The sequence below is a fragment of the Macrotis lagotis genome, chromosome X (genome assembly GCF_037893015.1).
Source record: "Macrotis lagotis isolate mMagLag1 chromosome X, bilby.v1.9.chrom.fasta, whole genome shotgun sequence".
NCBI classification, from domain to species: domain Eukaryota; kingdom Metazoa; phylum Chordata; class Mammalia; order Peramelemorphia; family Peramelidae; genus Macrotis; species Macrotis lagotis.
The window spans coordinates 170,757,901-170,778,888 of record NC_133666.1 but is presented as its reverse complement, the minus strand read 5'-3'; the positions used below and the strand labels follow the sequence as shown (position 1 = coordinate 170,778,888).

The 20,988-nt window shown below is 36.8% G+C and overlaps 1 protein-coding gene across 3 annotated transcripts in view; it reads right to left on the bottom strand.

Annotated features, from left to right (window-relative positions):
- Positions 1 to 20,988, bottom strand: part of UBE2R2 (ubiquitin conjugating enzyme E2 R2) — a 139,091-nt gene that overhangs the window by 8,629 nt on the left and 109,474 nt on the right. For all 3 annotated transcript variants that reach the window (XM_074205968.1, XM_074205967.1, XM_074205969.1), the window contains one exon: positions 12,358 to 12,455. In XM_074205968.1, the coding sequence (XP_074062069.1) occupies positions 12,358 to 12,455 (98 nt within the window). The remainder of the gene's footprint in view (positions 1 to 12,357; positions 12,456 to 20,988) is intronic.

Below are 20,988 nucleotides of genomic sequence, written 5' to 3'. Positions count from 1 at the left end.
GCAAGCCACTTAACCCCATTGCCTTGCAAAAACCTAAAAAAAAGAGAAATTAACTAAATGAAAGTAGCAAACAGGAAGCACCTTCCAGATACCTGGGGAGTTCAGATTCACTGGTCACTTTCATTGGCTTTGCCTTACTCTTTAGCATAAGGGAATTGAGGACTGCTCCAGGTACTTCAAATATAGTCAGATGAAAGGGGTCTGAGGTGTTGGATAAGAGAAAAAGAAACCCCATCAGAAAAATCATAATGGACTGAGAACCTGCATATCCAACAGAAGATTAGTGTCTGGAAACTTTCCAGGGATGACTATGGTCTCTAAATGGCAAATACCAGGATTGTACTGTTGCAACTACAACTTAAAATAAGAAAGACTTGAATCTTTGGGAAGATAGAGGGTTTCTGGAAAAAAGATGACGGAAATAGGAGTCAGACTTGTGATTTATTTGGGATTTAATTGATTTGATTTAATGCCCTCAATCCTAAGGAGGAAACTCCTTAGTAGGTATGCCTTTTCTGCAACTTACTGAATGACTGCCCAGGAGGATAGAGTCAAAATGTGCAAGAGTTAAGTCTTCAACCCAGGACCAGCTTTATATACTATTCTATACAGATTCTCATCCAGAGAAGGGGAAAAAAGCTCACAGAGGTTTAACAGAGTTAATCCTACCTCCACCTCATATTTTTTTCCCCTCACTTAAGTCACAACTCTAATTCAGATCTTCACCAACTCTTCCCTAAGACTACTGCAACAATTTCCTTAACTGGTTTTCCTACCTCAGGTTTCCCCCTTTCCAATCCATCCTACACACAAGTCATTCCTTGCACCTGCACAAGAAACTCCTAAGATTGCCCATTATCTCTTATTTTTTGTTGTTTAGTCATTTAAGACATGTCCAGTTCCTCATGACCCCATTTGGGGTTTTCTTGGCAAAGATTTTGGCATTTCCTTCTCCAATTCAAATTACATATGAGGAAATGGAAGTTAAGTAACTTGACCAGAGTGAAAAAAAAAAGTCTGAGGTTGAATCTGAACTCTGGTCTTGTTATCCACTATGCCACCTAGCTGCCCACATTACTATCTCTTCAGATTAAAAATACAATCCCCTGACATTTAAAGCCTAAGACATCATGAATCTAACCAATCTCTTTAGATTTAAAATACACTATTTCCCCTTCATGAACTCTATAATTCTGCAAAAAACAGCATTTGATTCAATTGCCTTGTTGTCTTCTTTTTGTACAGATTGTCCCCTTGTCTCTGGAATGTACATCTTCCTCACCTTCACACTTCTTAGAATTCCCAGTTTCTTTCAAAGCTCAACTTAAACACCACTTTGCACATGAAGCTTATCCAGATTCTCCCACCTACCAGTACCTAACTCCCAAACACTATTTACTTTCTATATAATTAAGTATCTGTTGCTTTCTATAACAAAAGCTCCTTAAAGCCCTTCACTTTTGACTTTGTATGACTAATACCTATGACCAGAGAACCAGGAAAGAAGAAATTTAAGGTGAGGGATTCTCTGGCAGAATCCTGGCTATATCAAATCTGTCTACTACAAGTTAGAGATAGTTTCAACCTGAAGCTGAGGGATAAGGATCTAGAGACTAGATAGCACTATAGTCATCTAAAGAATTATGCTTTAAGGAAAAACAAGGTTGGCTGGGGGAGTAAAATGGGAAATGTTTCTAAGTTGCTGAATAATGTTTCAAGATAAGAGCAATGCCTTAACACAAAAGGGGGTCAGAGACAGGGGTCTCATAATTTCATTAATGTAGGAAATTCTTCATTAGCAATTCCCTCCACTAAAATTATCTTTAGCTTGTAATGCTACAGCTGCTTGAGATAAAGTTTCCTGTCTTCCAATTAGTCAGAGAACCATCTAGATCATTTCAACTCAATAAATATTTATTAAATGCCTACTATGTGCCAGGCAATGCTAAGCAGGGGAGAATTAAAAAGACAATCCCTGCCCTCAAGGAGCTTACAATTTAATAAGAAAGGTAACATGCAAACAAATACAATGCAAGTGGTTGGTGTCCTTCATGTTTAAAGAAGATCAGAATGACACCACTGTGTTAGTGTCAAGGCACACTAGGACAAACCACCTGACTATGGTTCATCAGACTCTACCACAAGTTGGGTGCAAACAGTCCATGAGGACCACTTACAAACCCATCTTCCTCAATTCTGAACAAGCAAAAAGCTTTCATCTGCTCTTTTTCTGACTAGGCAGGTTCATACTTCCTTAGCAACCAGATAGTCTGGCAGTCCTCCAATACTGGGGAATCACTAAATCAGTGATAGACTTCATTTGAAAACCTAATTAGCTTTAACCCTATTGTAATTCAGATTCCCCTAATTTAATTAAACTCCCAGTCTCTCTGTCTCCTCTAGTAGCAGACATTACAGGTATATACCACACCATGATTCACTAATGATTTTTTAACATTAATATACAAGTTAAATTGCATACATAAACTTTTGAAACAGTCCAACAAAGAATGCAAAAAATTTGAATAAATAAAAATCAATTTAAATGACATTCACCAAATAATGCGTATTTGTTAGATGTGTTTTACAAAACTCTTAAAAGTTAATCACCAAGGGTGGCTAGGTGGGGTAGTGGATAAAGCACCGGCCCTGGAGTCAGGAGTACCTGGGTTCAAATCTGGTCTCAGACAGTTAATAATTAGCAAACTGTGTGGCCTTGGGCAAGCCACTTGAGCCTGTGTGCCTAGCAAAAACCTTAAAAAAAAAAGTTAATCACAGGGCAGCTGGGTGCCCTGGATTCAGGAGGATCTAAGTTCAAATCCACTTAATGACTAGCTCTGTGACCCCGGGCAAGTCATTTAATTCCATTGCCTTGCAACTCCCTTCCATCTTCCCTAAAATTAATCACATTGTGTTTTGTTTTTTTTGTGTGTGTGTGGCAGGTCATTCACTACACGTCCAGGTGATTCTTCTTTCTGATCATTCTCATTTCTTAGTACCAAGATTAGTTCTAAATTGCAGAAAATTAGTGAACTGTGATGTTGTCAACTAACACTATTTCTTTACCATAGTAACAAAAACAGATTTCTTTGCTAATGGATGAAATTTTAAAGAAAAAAAATCACATATTAAGTCATAATATTTATCGTCTTTTATTTTTTACTTAAAAATAAAGAATGGGGGCAGCTAGGTGGCGTAGTGGATAAAGCACCAGCCTTGGAGTCAGGAGTACCTAGGTTCAAATCCAGTGTCAGACACTTAATAATTACCTAGCTGTGTGGCCTTGGGCAAGCCACTTAACCCCATTGCCTTGCAAAAACAAAAACAAAAACAAAAAAACCTAAAAAAAAATAAAGAATGTACATATGTAGGTAAAAAGGTAGCAAAATAGTTAAAAATCAAATAAATGGTTTAATTTAAATTTACCAACCTTGGTGACTTAGGTCATTTCTCTCAATTCAAACACTCAATAAAAATTTAATCTGATGTCCAATACATTATTCTGTACCTTACCAGGAAACTAATGAATAAGAAAATAAAAAGGGGAGCTAGTGCTGGTGCAGTAGATAGAGCACTAGGCCTGGAATCAGGAAGACTCACTTTCATGAGTTCAAATTTGACCTGAGACACTTCCCAGCTGTGTGACACTGGACAAATCACTTGTGCCTGTTTGCCAGTTTCCTCATCTATAAATCGAGCTAGAAAAGGAAATGGCAAACCACTCCAGTATCTCCACTAAGTTCCAAATGGGGTCATGAAGAATGAGACATAACTGAAATGAATAAACAAACAAAAAAAAAGAAAACATGACTCCATACAGATGTACAATTTCAGAACAGTAGTAAAATGACCCTCGAAAAATATAACAATACTGTACAGACTTTTGGTTTGTGAAATGGAGGTATAATGACTTCAAAGGATGAACACTGAACTAAGTCTTAAAATTAATAAAGGAAGGGGAGGTTAGGTGGTGCAGTGGATAAAGCACCGGCCCTGGAGTCAGGAGTACCTGGGTTCAAATCCAGTCTGAGAAACTTAATAATTCCCTAGCTGTGTGGCCTTGGGCAAGCCACTTAACCCCATTGCCTAGCAAAAAAAAAAAAAATTAATAAAGAAAGAGAAGAGGGGATTCCAGCAAAGGCACTCATAGGATATTTATAAGGTGCCTATAATACAGTATTCTGTGCCCCTAAGGTGCTTCACAGATTACTGAAGGAATAAAACTCAGTTAAAATTCTCTGATCAACTCCTTTTCTATATATCTCATCAAAGATTAATTAATGGCTACTGAAATAGATAGTAGCAGTATTAAAAGACAAGTCTTTTGCAAAATTATATGGGTACCAAATGGTAAAACTGAGATCCTTCAACTCTAAAGTCAGCCTTATTCTTTTTTTTAACATAGATGAGAATTATTTTTTTAAAAATATTTTATTTGTTTTCCAACTAGATGCATCGGTAGTTTTCACCAATATTTTTTTGTTAAGGTTTTGAGTTTTACAATTTTCTCCCTCTCTTCTTTCCCCTTCCATGTTAAGCACAGATCAATACTGATAGTGTTGTGAGAGAAGAATCAGATCCAAAGGGAAGAAAGTACCTTTTATTACTTTTCACTGTACCACATTATATTCATTAATTACCTGACACTATCATTTCAAAGTAATTCTGAACAGTATTACTTTACCAATTTTGAAATTATATGAATATATTCCACATCATGTTGACAATAATAAATTAACCAATATTTTAAGTAGGATTTTTAAAAAATTTATTTAAGGCAATGGGATTCAGTGACTTGTCCAAAGTCACACAACTAGGCAATTATTAAAGTGTCTGAGACTGAATTTGAAATCAAGTCTTCCTGATTCCTGGGCCAGTACTCTATCTACTACGGGCCCCCTTTAGGTAGGATTTTTGAGCTAAATGCATGTTCACTAAATGATGTGATCTAGACTAATACTTTCCAATGAAATAGAAAGACCTCACACCAGTGTGCACCAAACTGGGCAAATTGCAACTCAGATTGTTACATGTATTTCATGAACACACTGGCATTGCTCATCCCTGGATGGTCCACGTATCCCTTAAGATCTTTACTAATTCTATGACACTGTATAAATCACTAAGCCTCTCTATAATTCAATTTCCTCCCATGCAAAATTGGGAGGATGGGAAAGGTCTATAATAGCTTCTCAGATCCCTTCCAGTGGACTTTCTTATCTACTATCTTAGAATCTTTATTCCCTTTATTACTATCATGTATCACCCTAACTCAATTCTCAACTTATTGGTATGCTATTAGTGAGTATAAAAAGATAAAAATATAGCAAACTAAGAAATTCACAATTAGATAGGAAAAAATTTTAGGAAGCCCTGATTTAAAGTATACCTCTGGGGTGGCTAGGTGGCATAGTGGATAAAGCACCGGCCCTGGAGTCAGGAGTACCTGGGTTCAAATCCGGTGTCACACACTTAATAATTACCTAGCCGTGTGGCCTTGGGCAAGCCACTTAACCCCATTTGCCTTACAAAAATCTAAATACACACAAACACACACACCTCAGAGGGTAGAGCCAAGATGGCAACAGGAAAGGACCTTCTCTCAGTTGCTCTGGAGAAAAACTTATAAGCTAAGGACTTTAACTAAATTTTCGAGAGACAGAACCCACAGAGGGTTCCAGTGAGGCAGTTCTCCTACTCAAGGTAACCTGGAAAAGGGCAGAAAGGCTCTGCTCCCCGGGGTTGGAGGGGCGGCCCGCCAGAGCAAGAACTTCAGCCTCGGAGGCAGGGGAGCTGGTAAGCAGGAGCCCCCAGGGCATGAGCCCACTGAGCTGAGGGAAGGGAATGAAGAGAGACTACAGAGCTCTGTCCTCTGCCCCTGGAACAGGACTCTGGGGCTCTGACCACATTCAGATCCTGATCGAACACTAGACCCCCCCACAGAACAGCAGGGCCCCCCCACCTCGGCCCCGTGATAGAGGGGGGCACTTATGGTCATTCACAGACCAGGAGGGAGGACAGAGCCTCACACACTGAGACCCTTGTGGGAGTGTCCCAAAAGCTCAGGAAGCACCCCCAAAACAGGCCCAGGCTGGGAAAATGAGCAAGCAAAGAAATAAAAGTAAGACTATTGAGAAATATTTTGCAAATGAGCCCAAGAAAGATCAAAATACTCAGTCTGAAGATGAGGAAGCACAAGCTCCTGCATCTAAAGACTCCAAGAAAAACAGAAATTGGGCTCAGGCTATGACAGAGTTCAAAAAAGACTTTGAAAATCAAATGGGGAGTTACAAGAAAAACTGGGAAAAGAAATGAGAGAGATGCAGGAAAAACATGAAAATGAAGTCAGCAGCCTCGTCAAGGAAATCCAAAAAAATGCTGAAGAAAATAGCATGCTAAAAACCACTTTAGGTCAAATGGATAAAACAGTTCAAAAAGTTATTGAGGAGAAGAATGCTTTAAAAAGCAGAATTGGTCAGATGGAAAAAGAGATAAGAAAGCTCTCTGAGGAAAACAAATCCTTCAGACAAAGAATAGAGAACTCAGGGAGATTGATGAATTTACGAAAAATCAGGACTCAATACTTCAAAACCAAAAGAATGAAAAATTAGAAGAAAAAGTAAAACATCTCCTTGAAAAAAAACAACAGATATGGAAAACAGACTTAGGAAAGATAATTTAAAAATTATTAGAATACCTGAAAGTCATGACCAGGAAAAGAGCCTTGACATCATTTTCAAAGAATTACTGCAGGAAAATTGCCCTGATATTCTAGAAGCAGAAGGCAAAATAGAAATGGAGAGACTCCACTGATTCCCCCCCGAGAAAGAGATCCCAAAAAACCAACCCCTAGGAATATTATAGCCAAGTTCCAGAACTCCCAAGTCAAAGAGAAAATATTACAAGCAGCCAGAAGGACACAGTTCAAATATCATGGAGCTGCAGTCAGGATCACACAGGACTTAGCAGCAACTACATTGGAAGCTCATAGGGCTTGGAATACAATATGCCGGAAGGCAAAAGAGCTTAGAATGCAGCCAAGAATGAACTACCCAGCAAGGCTGAATGTCCTCTTCCAGGGAAAAAGATGGACTTTCAATGAACCAGGGGAATTTCAAATGTTTCTGTTGGAATGGCCAGAGCTGAACAGAAGATTTGATCTTGAGATACAGGACTCAGGTGAAGCATAGAGATTGGAGAAGATGAAAATATGAGGGACTTAATGAGGATGAACTGTATGTATTCCTGTATATAAAAATGACACTGATAATACTCATATGAACTTCTCATTTAATAGAACAAGTAGAAGGAGCTTTTATAGATAAAGCACAGGAGAAAACTGAATTTGAAGAAATATTGTGGTATAAAAATGGAGTAAATAGATAAAAGGGAAATGTAATGGGAGAAAGAAAAAGGAGAGGAAGAATAGGCTAAGATATTTCATATAAGATTTTTCTTTATTACAATGAGCTATTGCAATGATATGGAAAGGGGAAAGGCGAGGGGGAATGAGGGGACTCTGCTCTCATCACAGGTGGCTAGGAGAGGAAACAGCATATATACTCAATGGGGTATAGACATCTAGAGTAAAAAGGAGAGAAGGGTGGGGATGTGAATAAAGGAGGAGAGGATGGACCACGGGGGGAGAATGGTCAGATATAACACATTTTCTTTTTTAATTCTTGCAAGGGGCTGGGATTGGATGGCCTGCCCAGGACCATAGGGCCAGGTGGATTCTGGGCCTAAGGGGTGGTATGGGGGCTCAGGGCTTCTTGGCCCCAGGACCAGGGATCTATCTGCTGCGCCATTCAGTGACCCTACAGCAGAGTCAGAGTGAAAGGAGAGAGAAAACAAACATAGTACATGGTAGTGGAGAAGTACGAATGGAGGGAGTTGCGATCAGCAATGGCAACATTGGAAAAATATGGAAGTAACTTTTGTGATGGACTTATAAAGAATGTGATCCACTGGCGACAGAGCTGGTGGTGTTGGAACACAGACTGAAGCACATTTTTTATTATTATTATTTTATGGGGTGTGCTGCAGAGCAAATGGAACTGGGTGGCCTGTCTGGGGCTGCACTGGGTGATTAATGTGTGTCTGGTACCGGATTTGGATCCGGGCCCACTGACCCAAGGACCAGTGATCTGTCTGCCACCCAGTCATCCCTACTACTATTATTATTACTATTTTCTTTTATTTTTGGTCTTTTTGGGGTGGGGGGTTTGTAGGGCAATGGGGTTGGGGTGGCTTGCATGGGGTCACACGACTGGGTGATTGTTGGGTGTCTGGGGCCATATTTGGGCTTAGGTGCTCCTGGCTCCAGGGCTGGTGCCCCGTTCACTGCGCCACCTGGCCATATCTACAATTGTTATTAGTATTATTATTTTTAATTTTAATTTTTTCTCTCCTCTTTATCGCTTATGTGGGTCTATATTTTCTTGGGGAGAGTGGGTATTATGTTTACTCTTAAACAAGAATATTTTAGTAATGTATAAAAAACATTATTTGTACAGGAGAAAGAAAGAAAGAAAGAAAGAAAGAAAGAAGGAAGGAAGGAAGGAAGGAAGGAAGGAAGGAAGGAAAGAAAGAAAGAAGGAAAGAAAGAAACTAAGTTAAGTAGGGGCAGCTAGGTGGCTCAGTGGATAAAGCACAGGCCCTGGAGTCAGGAGTACCTGAGTTCAAATCAGGTCTCAGACACTTAATGATTACCTAGCTGTGTGGCCTTGGGCAAGTCACTTAACTTCATTTGCCTTGTAAACACACACACACACACACACACACACACACACACACGCACACACCTCAAGCTATAGTTGATCATATCAAATGAGGACAGAATGAAAAAAAAATTCTATCACTATCCAAAAAAATAACATTCTGTTTGCAACCAGGCACACAAGTACAAGTAAAAAAGATGAGATTAAAAATAGCTATCATTTTTTAAAACTGCCTAATGTGACGGGGCGGCTAGGTGGCGTAGTGGATAAAGCACCGGCCTTGGAGTCAGGAGTACCTGGGTTCAAATCCAACCTCAGACACTTAATAATTACCTAGCTGTGTAGCCTTGGGCAAGCCACTTAACCCTGTTTGCCTTGCAAAAAACAAAAACAAAACAAAACAAAAAAACTGCCTAATGTGACGTTCAATATATAATTACAGATAAATAAGGAGATGAGTGGCAAGCCCACTGTTGAGATCCTCACTCCTGAGGCTGAGGTTTCCTAATTAACAGGTCTCCTTGACTTCCTTTATTCCCTCTTCCAATCCAAAAGACATTCTACTATTTTATCTTACTTATATATAGTTGCAATTCACTTCAACATGAATTTATCATGTACCTATAAGACACAAGACCCTGTGCTAGGAATACATACAAAACCAAAATAGAGGAGGTGCTATTTGCATTGGAATTCGAATGACATTTAACTTAACAAAAGAAAAAGTTTGTCTAAAATAACACCCAGAAAGATAGTTAAATAAAGCTTAAATTTTCAAGTGACTAGGTACCAAAACTATCATAAAAAAGGAACTCTCCAAAGTTATTAATCTAAAGCAGTATTTTAATGAAGAAACAATTCAGGAAAGACATTTTAGAGAAGGTAGTTCTTGAACAGACTTATTTTTTTTAACAAGGCAATGGGGTTAAATGGCTTGGCCAAAGTCACACAGCCAGGTAATTATTAAGTATCTGAGGCAGAATTCAAGTCCTCCTGATTCCAGGGCCAGTAATCTATTCACTGTGCCACCTAGCTGCCCCTAAAACAATGTTTGAAAAATACAGTCTGGGGAATCCTCAGGCTCTCTCAAGATTGTTTCAGGATGTCCAAGATTCCAAAACTAATTTTCAAAATAGTACTAAGATATATTAATTTCTAATATTACATATATAGATATATGTATGTATTTTACAGGTACACACACACACACACACACACACAGAAGCAAAGTCCTGACAATTTTTAAGAATACAATGGGGAGGGGGCTAAAGGAATAGAGTCAGTGGGCGATGGGGGAAAGTACTGGGAAGAAGGAAAAGGAGATGATGAAACTGAGAGATTTCACATAACAGTCACGAAAAAGCTATTTCAATGGAGTGGAGGTGAGGGGAGGCGAGGGTGAATGAGTGAGCCTTCATTCTCATTGGAAATGGCTCAGGGAGGAAATGACATACACACTTAATAGGATGAGGAAATCTGTCTTGCCCTGGAGAAGGATGGGAGGAAAGGGATGGGATGAGGGGGAATGGAGGGAGGGAAGGGGGGGGGACAGGTGATATAGGTGATAGAACAGAGGGTACTCAGATTCAACACACTTTTGTACAGGGCCAGGATGAAAGGAGAGAGAGAACAGAATAAATGAGACTGGGGAGAAATAGAGTGGAAGTACAGCTTGTAATAGCAACTGAGGGAAAAATATTGAAGCAACTTCTCTGGTAGACTTATGATAAAGAAAGCAACTCACCCCAAAGACAGAGCCATTGAAATCTGAACACAGGCTGAAGTACATTTCTCTCTCTCTCTCTCTCTCTCTCTCTCTCTCTCTCTCTCTCTCTCTCTCTGTTTCCCATCTTCTTGGGGGGGGTGTTATGTTTATTCTTATGTTTACTCTTATAACATTCAATTTACATCAATGTATTGCATGGAAACAATGTAGAGACTGTCAGACTGGGGGGGTGAGGGAAGGGAGGAAGGGGGAAGTTGTAGAATTCAGAGCCTTGCAAAAAATGATGGGTACATATTACTAATGTAGATAATTGGAAAACAAATTTAAAAATGTTACAATGAAAAGAATATAATTGGGGGTAACTGAGGTCAAAAAGTTTGAGAAGCTGAATTAGGACTCAAGTGACTAATTTTCATTTTGTTTTGTAATTCTCAGCAACTAATATAGTGCCTTGCAAGTGGTAGGTACTTGATTCATGGTCATTCAAATTGCTGTCATGCCAGAAAGAAAAAAAAATTCCAGTATTATCTTGAGCAATTTCTGCATTTTATGGCCTGATTTTACATTTCATTACACTAAAAGAAACAGCAAAAATATTTGAGATTATTACAGTCTTTCAAACTTGCTAACAAATTCCTTTTACTTGAACACTATTATCAAGAGCTCACTATATATTGTGGCTTTTAACTAGATATACTTCCAGAAAATACATACTTTTGGTACTTATTTGGTGTTAATTCCTAGAGACTAACTACATCACTATGGATCCCTATAATGTAAAATCTTAGTGAACAAAAGTATATTCATCTTAATTCAGAGCTCAACAAAAACCAAAAATGAAATAATTAAAAGCAAAGAGAAGCGAAATACAGGTCTTTAAGAGGAAGTATCAAATGAACAAAATGGTTACATGGGAGCTACTAGTAACCCAAAAAATATACAATATATTTTTTGATCCTAAAGAAGTGTGAAACGAATGCCTGACCTAAATAAACATATAATATAGCATCTATTAAACCAAATGCACTACAATATTTAATTCCATAGGTTTTGATACTCTACTGCTACCACTACAGAGCAGCACTTACCCTTAGGCCTAAATTTCTTACAAACAAAAAAGATCCCCACATGACTCTTCATAAAAGCAGGTGTTTTATCAACATCTTTGGTCTAATTATATTTTAAGTAATTACAATATACAGCCACACATATACATGCATGGATGTGTGTGTGTGTGTGTGTGTGTGTGTGTGTGTGTGTGTGTGTACATCTCTATATATATACAAACAGTTGCAAATGGGGAGAAATATCTTTCTAAGTTTAATGATATATATATATATAAAATCATGTATTTAAAAAACTGTTGCAATAAAATATCCCCCATTTAAGTGATATCATTAACATTTGTGGATGAAGGCAGGATAAAATAGAGCAAACAAAGCCAAATAGAACTTTTTTTTTTACATTTTAATTCCCTGAAAGCATTTCAGAAGAAATATTATAGAATGTGACCAAATTCTACAAGATTATGAACAAAAGGTTGGCTAGGTGGTGTAGTGGATAGAGCACCAGCCCTGGAGTCAGGAGGACCTCAGTTCAAATGCGGCCTCAGACACTTAATTACCTAGCAGTGTGACATTGGACAAGTCACTTAACCCCATTGCCTTAAAAATATAAAAAATTTTAAAATCTAAACAAACAAAAGACCCCAAGATTATGAACAAAAAGCAAACACAAGAAGAGAACCTAACAATTTATACATTTCAGAATAACACACATACAGCCTACAAAATGCCTTAGAGGGGCAAAGGAAACTCGAAAAACTTCCACCAAAAGGAATCTCTTCTTTGTTTTCCTCCCCCTCCCCAGAGGGGGAAAAAAAAAATGATCCTGTTTCTTATAGCCCATTACCTGACATTTTGAGTAGGGTTCCACCTCTCAGAAGGCAGTTCTCCACTCTGTGGGTCATCTACAGGAGGATGAAGAATAGAAATGCACACATCTCCATTCTACAAAACAAAAACCAGGACATTCAATATATACCAATAAAGAAGAATGTTGAAGGCATAATATTTTGTTTTGAAAAACACACCAGATATTTTTTGTTCCTACAAACATTTCCCTCCTTGTTAAAAGACAAACATACTTCCTTGCAAACCTTAAGTCAAAATAGTCATGGCAATTTCCCCCAAATACTCATGTATAAATTAACTTTGACAAAATTTTGTTCATTTGATTTCTTTCTAAGAGCAATGCTCCACCGCCACCCCATAAAACAAAATACCATCATACAAAGAGCACCATTTTCCTCAAAAGCATTTGAAATTCAGAAGAGACACACATACCATGGAGTCAAAGAGTCTTGAGAACTCATCAAGTCTATATTCAGGGCACAACTACAATACCTTCAAGTATTATTATACCTACACATAGTAAGAATAAGAAAAATAATCGTGGCAATCAATTCTAAGATTTAAAATCTGCTGATGAAATGCTTATAGACTTCCCTTGCGTTTTTTGACTTGTTCTTTAATGATAATAAGTTTTTGTAACTTACATAAATCCACCTCCCCTGTTAAGTGAGAACAAGCCCTATTCATAATAAAAAGTGCTGTAGTAACTCAAAAGTATAATACTAATTAATGCTCTCCAAAAAAGGATGGAATCTAACTACCACCACTGGTGAACTAGCTGAGGAATTAAAATGTAGAAATGACAGAACCCAGGAATGTTGGAATAGTCTAGTATAACTTAGCTTAGAAGACACCAGAGGCTCCTATACCTAAGACTTAAAGAACACTTTGTAGGAGAGGCACTTTCCCATTTTCCCCAGTTGTCTACCAACTACAATCATTTGTGCTTCCATACCCCAGCACCTTCATATATTTTCTTGCTCTGTCTCCTTTCAACACCCTGCATAAAAATTATCGGAAAAAGAAAGAAGTCCAAGATTACACTGTGCCCAGAATAATATCTAAACAAAAATTGTTTTTGTCCCAAAAAAGATATACCACCAACATAAAACTGTCTAGTTTGGGAAATGCTCAAGAACACTGTTCTTCCTAATTTAATGCTCTTTCTTTAGTCATCTACAAATCATACTTTATTCCTGTGTTCCCTTCTAGCTTAAAATCTAAACGATATACAGTTTCCAAATATGTCTATAAACATTCATTATGTACTCATGCAAAACATGTATACTGAAAATGCATGGTATCCACAGGTCTGATTTTTAAATAAAATTCTTCACCGCTAGCCCATACCCTTAAACAAACTTAATGTGCAAAAGTACTAACGAATGAACACCTGTAAGAAATCAAGAGCAGGTAGACTTCAGAAAAATATGGTCTTATATTGAAACTGACCAAAATGAGCAGAACTGATAGACTTAGCTCTTCTCAGTAGTACAATGATCAAAGACAATTCTAAAAGACTTATGATGGGAAAATACCATTCACATGCAGAGAAATAATATGGAATCTGAATATAGCCTAAAGCATTTACTAACTAATTTTATGTTTTTTCCTTCTCATGGTTTATTTACCCTTTTGTTCTGATTCTCCTTTCACAATACTGAAATATGTTTAATCTTCTTTACATTTATAACCCCTATCAGATTGCTTGCTGTCAAGGGGAGGAGGGAGGGAAGGGAGAAAGATGAGGAACTCAAAATCTTACAAAAAGCAAATGTTGAAAACCATCTTTACATGTAATAAGAAAAAAATAAAATAAAAAAGAATGAACACTATATATAAAAGTCCAAAACTCTTAAGTCCCTAGTAATTTTCAAATCACATCCTGAATTTGAAAAGAAAAAATGAAGTTAGGATAAAGAAGACTGATCACTACATTTTTCTACTTCAAACAAAATTTAACAGGAATCCAACAGGTGAAGAGGAAGAGAGAAGGTTTTCAAGAGCTGTAGCAGGAAGAGCTCTGGGGAAATGTAAGATTGTGACATTTGGAGATTAAGGATTAAGGGCCATAAGTAGGCATAGGTGAAATCCAGGTATAATGAAAAAAATTTGGATTTGAAGTTAAAAATACCTAGCCATGGGCAAATCCCTTGATGTCCCTGAACTTCAGTTTTACCTTTATATTTCTATTCCCATCACCTAATCGGCCCCAGTCCCTGGCAGAGTATAGGCAATCTTTAAATGTTGGTTGATCAACTGATTTAAGGACATGTGGAGATATGGAAAAAGGAAAAACAAAATTCAAATAATTGTGTTAACTGAAATATTTTGTAGGCTACTGAAATAGCCAAGGCAAAAGATAATGGGTACCTGAGTTAGGATGCTGGCATGGTAAGTAGGCAGAAAAGGGTAGATGTGAGTGTTACTATGAAATGGAAGTACTAAGATTTGATCACTGATTAGCTATATGAGAGGGAAAGAGAAAATGAGAGGTCTTTCAAGTTTATTAGAGAAAAGCAAAACATCTCTGAGGTACCACCACACATCTCTCAGATTGGTCAATAAGACTAGAAAGGAAAATGATCAATGTTGGAGGGGAATGTGGGAAAACTGGGAAACTAATGCATTGCTGATGGAGCTGGGCAATAAAGCTGTATACCTTTTGATCCAGCAACATTACTCCTGGGTCTGTATCCTTGAAGAGATCATGAAAAAGGGTAAAAATCCCAAATGTACAAAAATATTCATTGCAGTTCTTTTTTGTAGTGGCAAAGAATTGGAAATTGAGGGGGTACCCATCAAATGAGAAACAGCTGAACAAATGGTAGTATATGTATGTGATAGGGACAGGATTTCAGAAAAGCCTGGAAAGACTTGCATGAATTGATGCTGAGTGAAATAAGCAGAACCAGAACAACTATTGTATGCCCTAACAACATGGGGTGATGATCACCTATAGATTTGCTCATTTCGGCAGTACAATAATCAAAGACAATTTTGAAAGACTTGTGATGGAAAATGCCATTCATATCCAGAGAAGAAACTATGGAGTTTAAATGAAGACCAAAGTTTGTTATCTTCAATTTTTAAAAGTTGTCTTATGTGTTGTCTTTTTTTTTTTTTTTTTTGATTTTTCAAGGCAATGGGGTTAAGTGGCTTGTCCAAAGTCACACAGCTGGGTAATTAAGTGTCTGAGGCCGGATTTGAACTCAGGTACTCCTGACTCCAAGGCCAGTGCTCTATCTACTGTGCCACCTAGCCAGCCCTGTCATTTTTTTCTAATGTTTTCTTCCATTTGGATTTGATTTTTCTCTCACAACGTGATCAATATGGATCTATTGTTTAGCAGGTTATAAATAGAGAGTGTTTATCAGATTGTTTTCTGTCAGGGGGAGGGAGGAAGGAAAGGAGGGAGGGAAGAGAGAAAAATGTAAAATTCAAACCTAGCAAAAAAAAAAGATTGGTAAAAACTACTGTTGTATGTAGTTGGAAAAACAAATAAAATATTATTGCCTGTAGATGGAAAAACAAAATATATTTGTAAAAAGGAGAAAACTGAGGGAAAAAAAAGAATGTCAAGTTTGAGTTACAAATAGTGGATAGATAAAGGTAACTATTTTGGATTATCAGTTTGAAAAATCTATTGATGTGGGTGGCTAAGTGGCACAGTGGATAAAGCACCAGCCCTGGGGTCAGGAGTACCTGGGTTCAAATCCGGTCTCAGACACTTAATAATTAATTACCTAGCTATGTGGCCTTGGGCAAGCCACTTAACCCCATTTGCCATGCAAAAAAAAAAAAAAAAACCCTAAAAAAAATCTATTGATGGTTGTGTCAAACTCATAGAAAGGAGAACCACTGATCCTTAAATAAAGATCCCTAAAGCTGCATACTGACATAATTTAAAATGTTATTTATGTTTTCTTGTATTTTTATTTATTTTATTAAATATTTCCCAATTACATTTTCATCTGGTTTGTATTAAAACTGGGAATGTTGCATACATAAAGCCTAATTCAGACAGCACTACTGAGGAAGTGATCAGAATTAGTCATACAAATCTAGGAATCATTTGCAAAGTAGGCTCCCAGTGGGCTGAGGAGTTAGGGGCGGGAGATAACAGGAAGAATGATGGGTGCTTTCTTTGTATACCCAACACTTAGCACAAGACCTGACAAATAGTAGGGGCTTAATAAATGCTTTTATTGACTGGCTTAAAACCAGAGGTTCCACTGGTGGGGTTGCTAGGTGGAGCAGTTGATAGAGTACCAGCCTTGAAGTCAAGAGTACCTGAGTTCAAATCCAGCCTCAGACACTTAATAATTACCTAGCTGTGTGGCCTTGGGCAAGCCACTTAACCTCATTGCCTTGCAAAAACTAAAAACAAACAAACAAAAAAACCCAAAAAAAACCCACAAAAAAAAAAAAAACAGAGGTTCCAAATTTTTTGTTGGGAACTTCTCTGTGAAACCAATGGAGATGGTCTTTTCACAATAATGTTTGTAAGTGCATGAGATAAAATACTCCAAATTATCTAAGAAGCCAGTTTTAATCACACAAGAGGATATGAAAGCATTATGGGATATAAAATAAATAATTTGATTCTATCAAAATAAAAAAATTTTTGCACAAGAAAAAGTAATGTAACCAAGATTAGAAGGAAAACAGGAAACTGAGGGGAGATTATTGATTGGCAGTTTCAGTCTGGTGAAGACAATAGAGATCCCTTCACATAATAATGCTTAATAAATTATCAAGGAAGCCAGTTATTGAAATCTAGTTATCAGATTATCAAAAACCAAAACAAGGTCAAGGACCCCAGATTAAGAACTTTTGGCTGAAAGGAATAATCAGCTCTTCACAGATATTTAATAATTACCTAACCTGTGTGACCTTTTGTGGTTGTGTCTCTGGACATTTGAGTCTAAGGACAAAAGAATTGACTTCTACCTGAGATTAGATCAGGCCATCTCCAGGGGGTGACCTAGGGTCCTGGTCTTTTACAAGTGCCCTTGCCCAAGGACACTCATGTATATTACTGTTCATTCTCCTACTTATTAGTTAAAGACTGGGAAAACATATAGGGGTGAATGTATTGATTAGAATGTAACTCCGACCAATGATTGGCTTAAAGGGGAGGAACAAGCCTTGCAAACTGCAAATAAAACAGGACATTATCGTAATTTGCTGCCTTTTCTCCGAAGGAGAAATGGTCTCTGCAGAGTTTATTAATAAATGCTACTTTAATCACTCTGGACTAATTATTTATAATCACAAACCATTTATAACAGGAAGGCATTAGAATTAATAGAGGTTGAGAAATGCTTCCTATAGAAGATGGGATTTTAGTTGGGAAGTAAAGGAAATTACAGAAGCCAGTAGTTAGAAATGAGGAGAGAGCATTCCAGATAAAATGCAGAGGGCAAAGAAATTAAGTGTCCTGTTTATGTAATGGTAAGGAGGCCTGTGTGATCAGTAAGAAAACTGGAAAGGCAGAAGGGGCCTAGGTTAAGAAGGACTTTGAAGAATTGTGTATTGGATCCTGAAGATTATAAGGAGTCACTAGAATTGATGGAGGAGAAGGAGGGGGAAGGAGACACATGGTCAGATCTGCACTTTAAAAAAAAATCACCTTGATGATTCAATGGAGAATAGATTGGAGAAAGGAGAAACCTGAGGCAAGAAAACCTACACAACAGTATTTTGCAACAGTTTAGAGATCATGAAGTGATGAGGGCCTGCACTAGAGTGGTGGCAGTACTAGAGGAGAAAAGGGAGTATCTCTGAGGATGCTGAAACAGGTTAGTAAACTGAATAAGAGATAGAGAGGATTAGAGGGTTGTGAACTTGGGAACCTGGGAGGAAGATGTCTTTTACTGTAAAAATAATGAGTTCAGATTTGGACACATTGAATTTAAGATATCTTACCAGACATTCAGTATGAGATACCTAAGGAGTAGTTGAAGATAAAAAAATTGAAGGTCAGCAAAGAGGTTAAGATAGGAGAGGTAGATTTGAGAAGAGTTAGCATAGACATGGTAATTAAATCCAGAGGAGCTGATGAAATCAAGAGAAGTAGTATTGTGGGAGAAAAAAAAGATACTGTGGGATATCTACAGTTTAGAGGGTGTGATCTGGATGAAGATCCAGCAAAGGAGATTGAAGAGGAGTTATTAAAAGGAAGGAAGAAACCAGTGAGAGAATGGTATCCTGAAAATCTAAAGAGAAAAGAGATTTAAGAAGGTGATCAGTGCACAACTCCACCAGCAATGCATTAATGTTTCAATCCTCCCACAACCTCTCCAACCCTTTTTATCATCTTAGCCAATATGATAGGTATGAGGTGGAATCTTATAGTTGTTTTAATCTGCATTTCTATATTATTATCAGTAATGACTTGGAACATTTTTTTCATGGTTAAAATATACCTTTAACAACTTCTTTTGAAAATTGTCTGTTCATATCCTTGGACCATTTATCATTTGGGGGATATCTTGTAACCTTATAAATCTGATACAATTTTCTATATATTTTAGAAATGATACCTTATCAGAACTCCTAGCTGTGAAAATTTTCTGTTTTCCTTCTAATTCTGGCAGCATAGGTTTTATTAGTGAAAAACTTTTTAATTTAATATAGTCAAAATCATCCATTTTTCATTTTATAATGTACTCTTATTTCTTGGTCATATATTTCTCCCCTTTCCCTAGATCTGAGAGAGTATCTCTTGATTTATTAGTCTATGGTATCTCCCTTTATGTCTAAATACTGTACCCATTTTTACCTTATTTTGATATAAGGTGTGAGATGTGGATCTATGCCTAGTTTTTGTCAGTTTTCCCAACAATTTTTGTCTAATAATGAGTTCTTATCCCAGAAGCTAGTATCTATGGATTTGTCAAACAGTAGGTTGCTGTAGTCATTTTCTACTGTTTCATTTGAACCGATCCTGATCCACTGATCCATTACTCTACTTCTTAACCAGCACCAGATCTGTTTTTATAAATTTTTTACAAGGCAGTGGGGTTAACTGGCTTGCCCAAGGTCACATAGCTAAGTTAATTATTAAGTATCTGAGACCAGATTTGAACTTGGGTCCTCCTGACTCCAGGGCTGGTACTCTATTCACTGTGCTACCTAGCTGTTCCTCCAAGCAGCTTTGATGACTGCCACTTTATAGTTTTAGATTTGGTAGAGCTAGGTTACCTTCCTTAATATTTTTTTCCTAAGTTCTCTTTTGTTGCTCCATATGAATTTTATGGTAGTTTGATTTGTATGGCACTGAATAAGTAATGTAATTTGGGTAGAATTGCCATTATTATATATTATGTATAATATTATTATAACATGTGTTTATAGAATATATAATATTATAGATTAATGTTATTATAGATTAACCATGAGCAATTGACATTTTTTAAATCGTTTAGATCTAATTTTATTTGTATGAGAAGTATTTTGTAATTGTGTTCATATGGTTTCTGGGTCTGTCTTGGGAGGTAGATTCCCAAGTATTTAATATTGTTAGTAGAGTTTAAATGGAATTTCTCTTTCTAACCCTTGTTCTTGGGCTTTGTTGTTAATCTATAGAAATGCTGGTGATTTATTTGAGTTTATCTTATATCTTGCTACTTGGCTGAATTTGTTAATTGCTTCAGATAGTTTTTAGATGATATTATCAGGTTCTTTATGTATATACCATCATGCCATCTACAAAGAGTGAAAGCTTTGCTTCCTCATTGCCAATTCAATTTCAATTTCTGATTTTTCTCTGATTGCTAAAGCTATCATTTCTAATACTATATGGAATAGTATCCAATATAGTTACATCCCTGATCTTACTGGAAATGCTCCTATAGTTTATTCCCATTACAAAAAAAAAATTTGTTGATTATTTTAGATAGATACTGAGAAAACTCCATTTAGTCCTATACTCTAGTGTTTCTAATAGGAATGGATGTTGTATTTTGTAAAGGCTTTTTCAGCATCTATTGAGGTAATCATGATTTCTGTTGGTTTTGTTACTGATATGTTCAATCATATTAAGTGTTTTCCTAATATTGAACCATCCCTGCCTACCTGGTATAAATCCTACCTAATCATAGTGAATTATCCTAGTAATAACATTGTAATCTCTTTGCCAAAATTTTATTTAAGATTTTTGTGTCAATGTTCATTAGGGAGATTAATCTACAATTTTCTTTGTTTTAGTTCTTCCTAGTTTAGGTATCAGCACCATTTGGCATCATAAAAGGAATTTAGCAGAACTCTATTATTTAAAAATAATTTATGTAGAATTAGAAGTAGTTGCCCCTTAAATGTTTGGAAGAAATCACTTTGAAAATCCATTTGGACTTGGGAGACTTTTTCTTAAGAGATTTTATTCATGATTTCTTCTACTCAGCTTCTGCTTTTTTTTACTCTGCTTTATTTCATGAAGATCTGATTATCAATATTTAAAGCATTATACTGTTTTGCATCAATATTGAGACATTTAGGTGCCTCTAGTGCTTTTGGCTTTGCTAATTTAAACATGTCATGATAAAAATCTTCAATCATATGACTAATCTTTTGTAAAAAAAGATTTATCAAAAATCTTTACTTTTTTCTCAATTACATGTAAAAA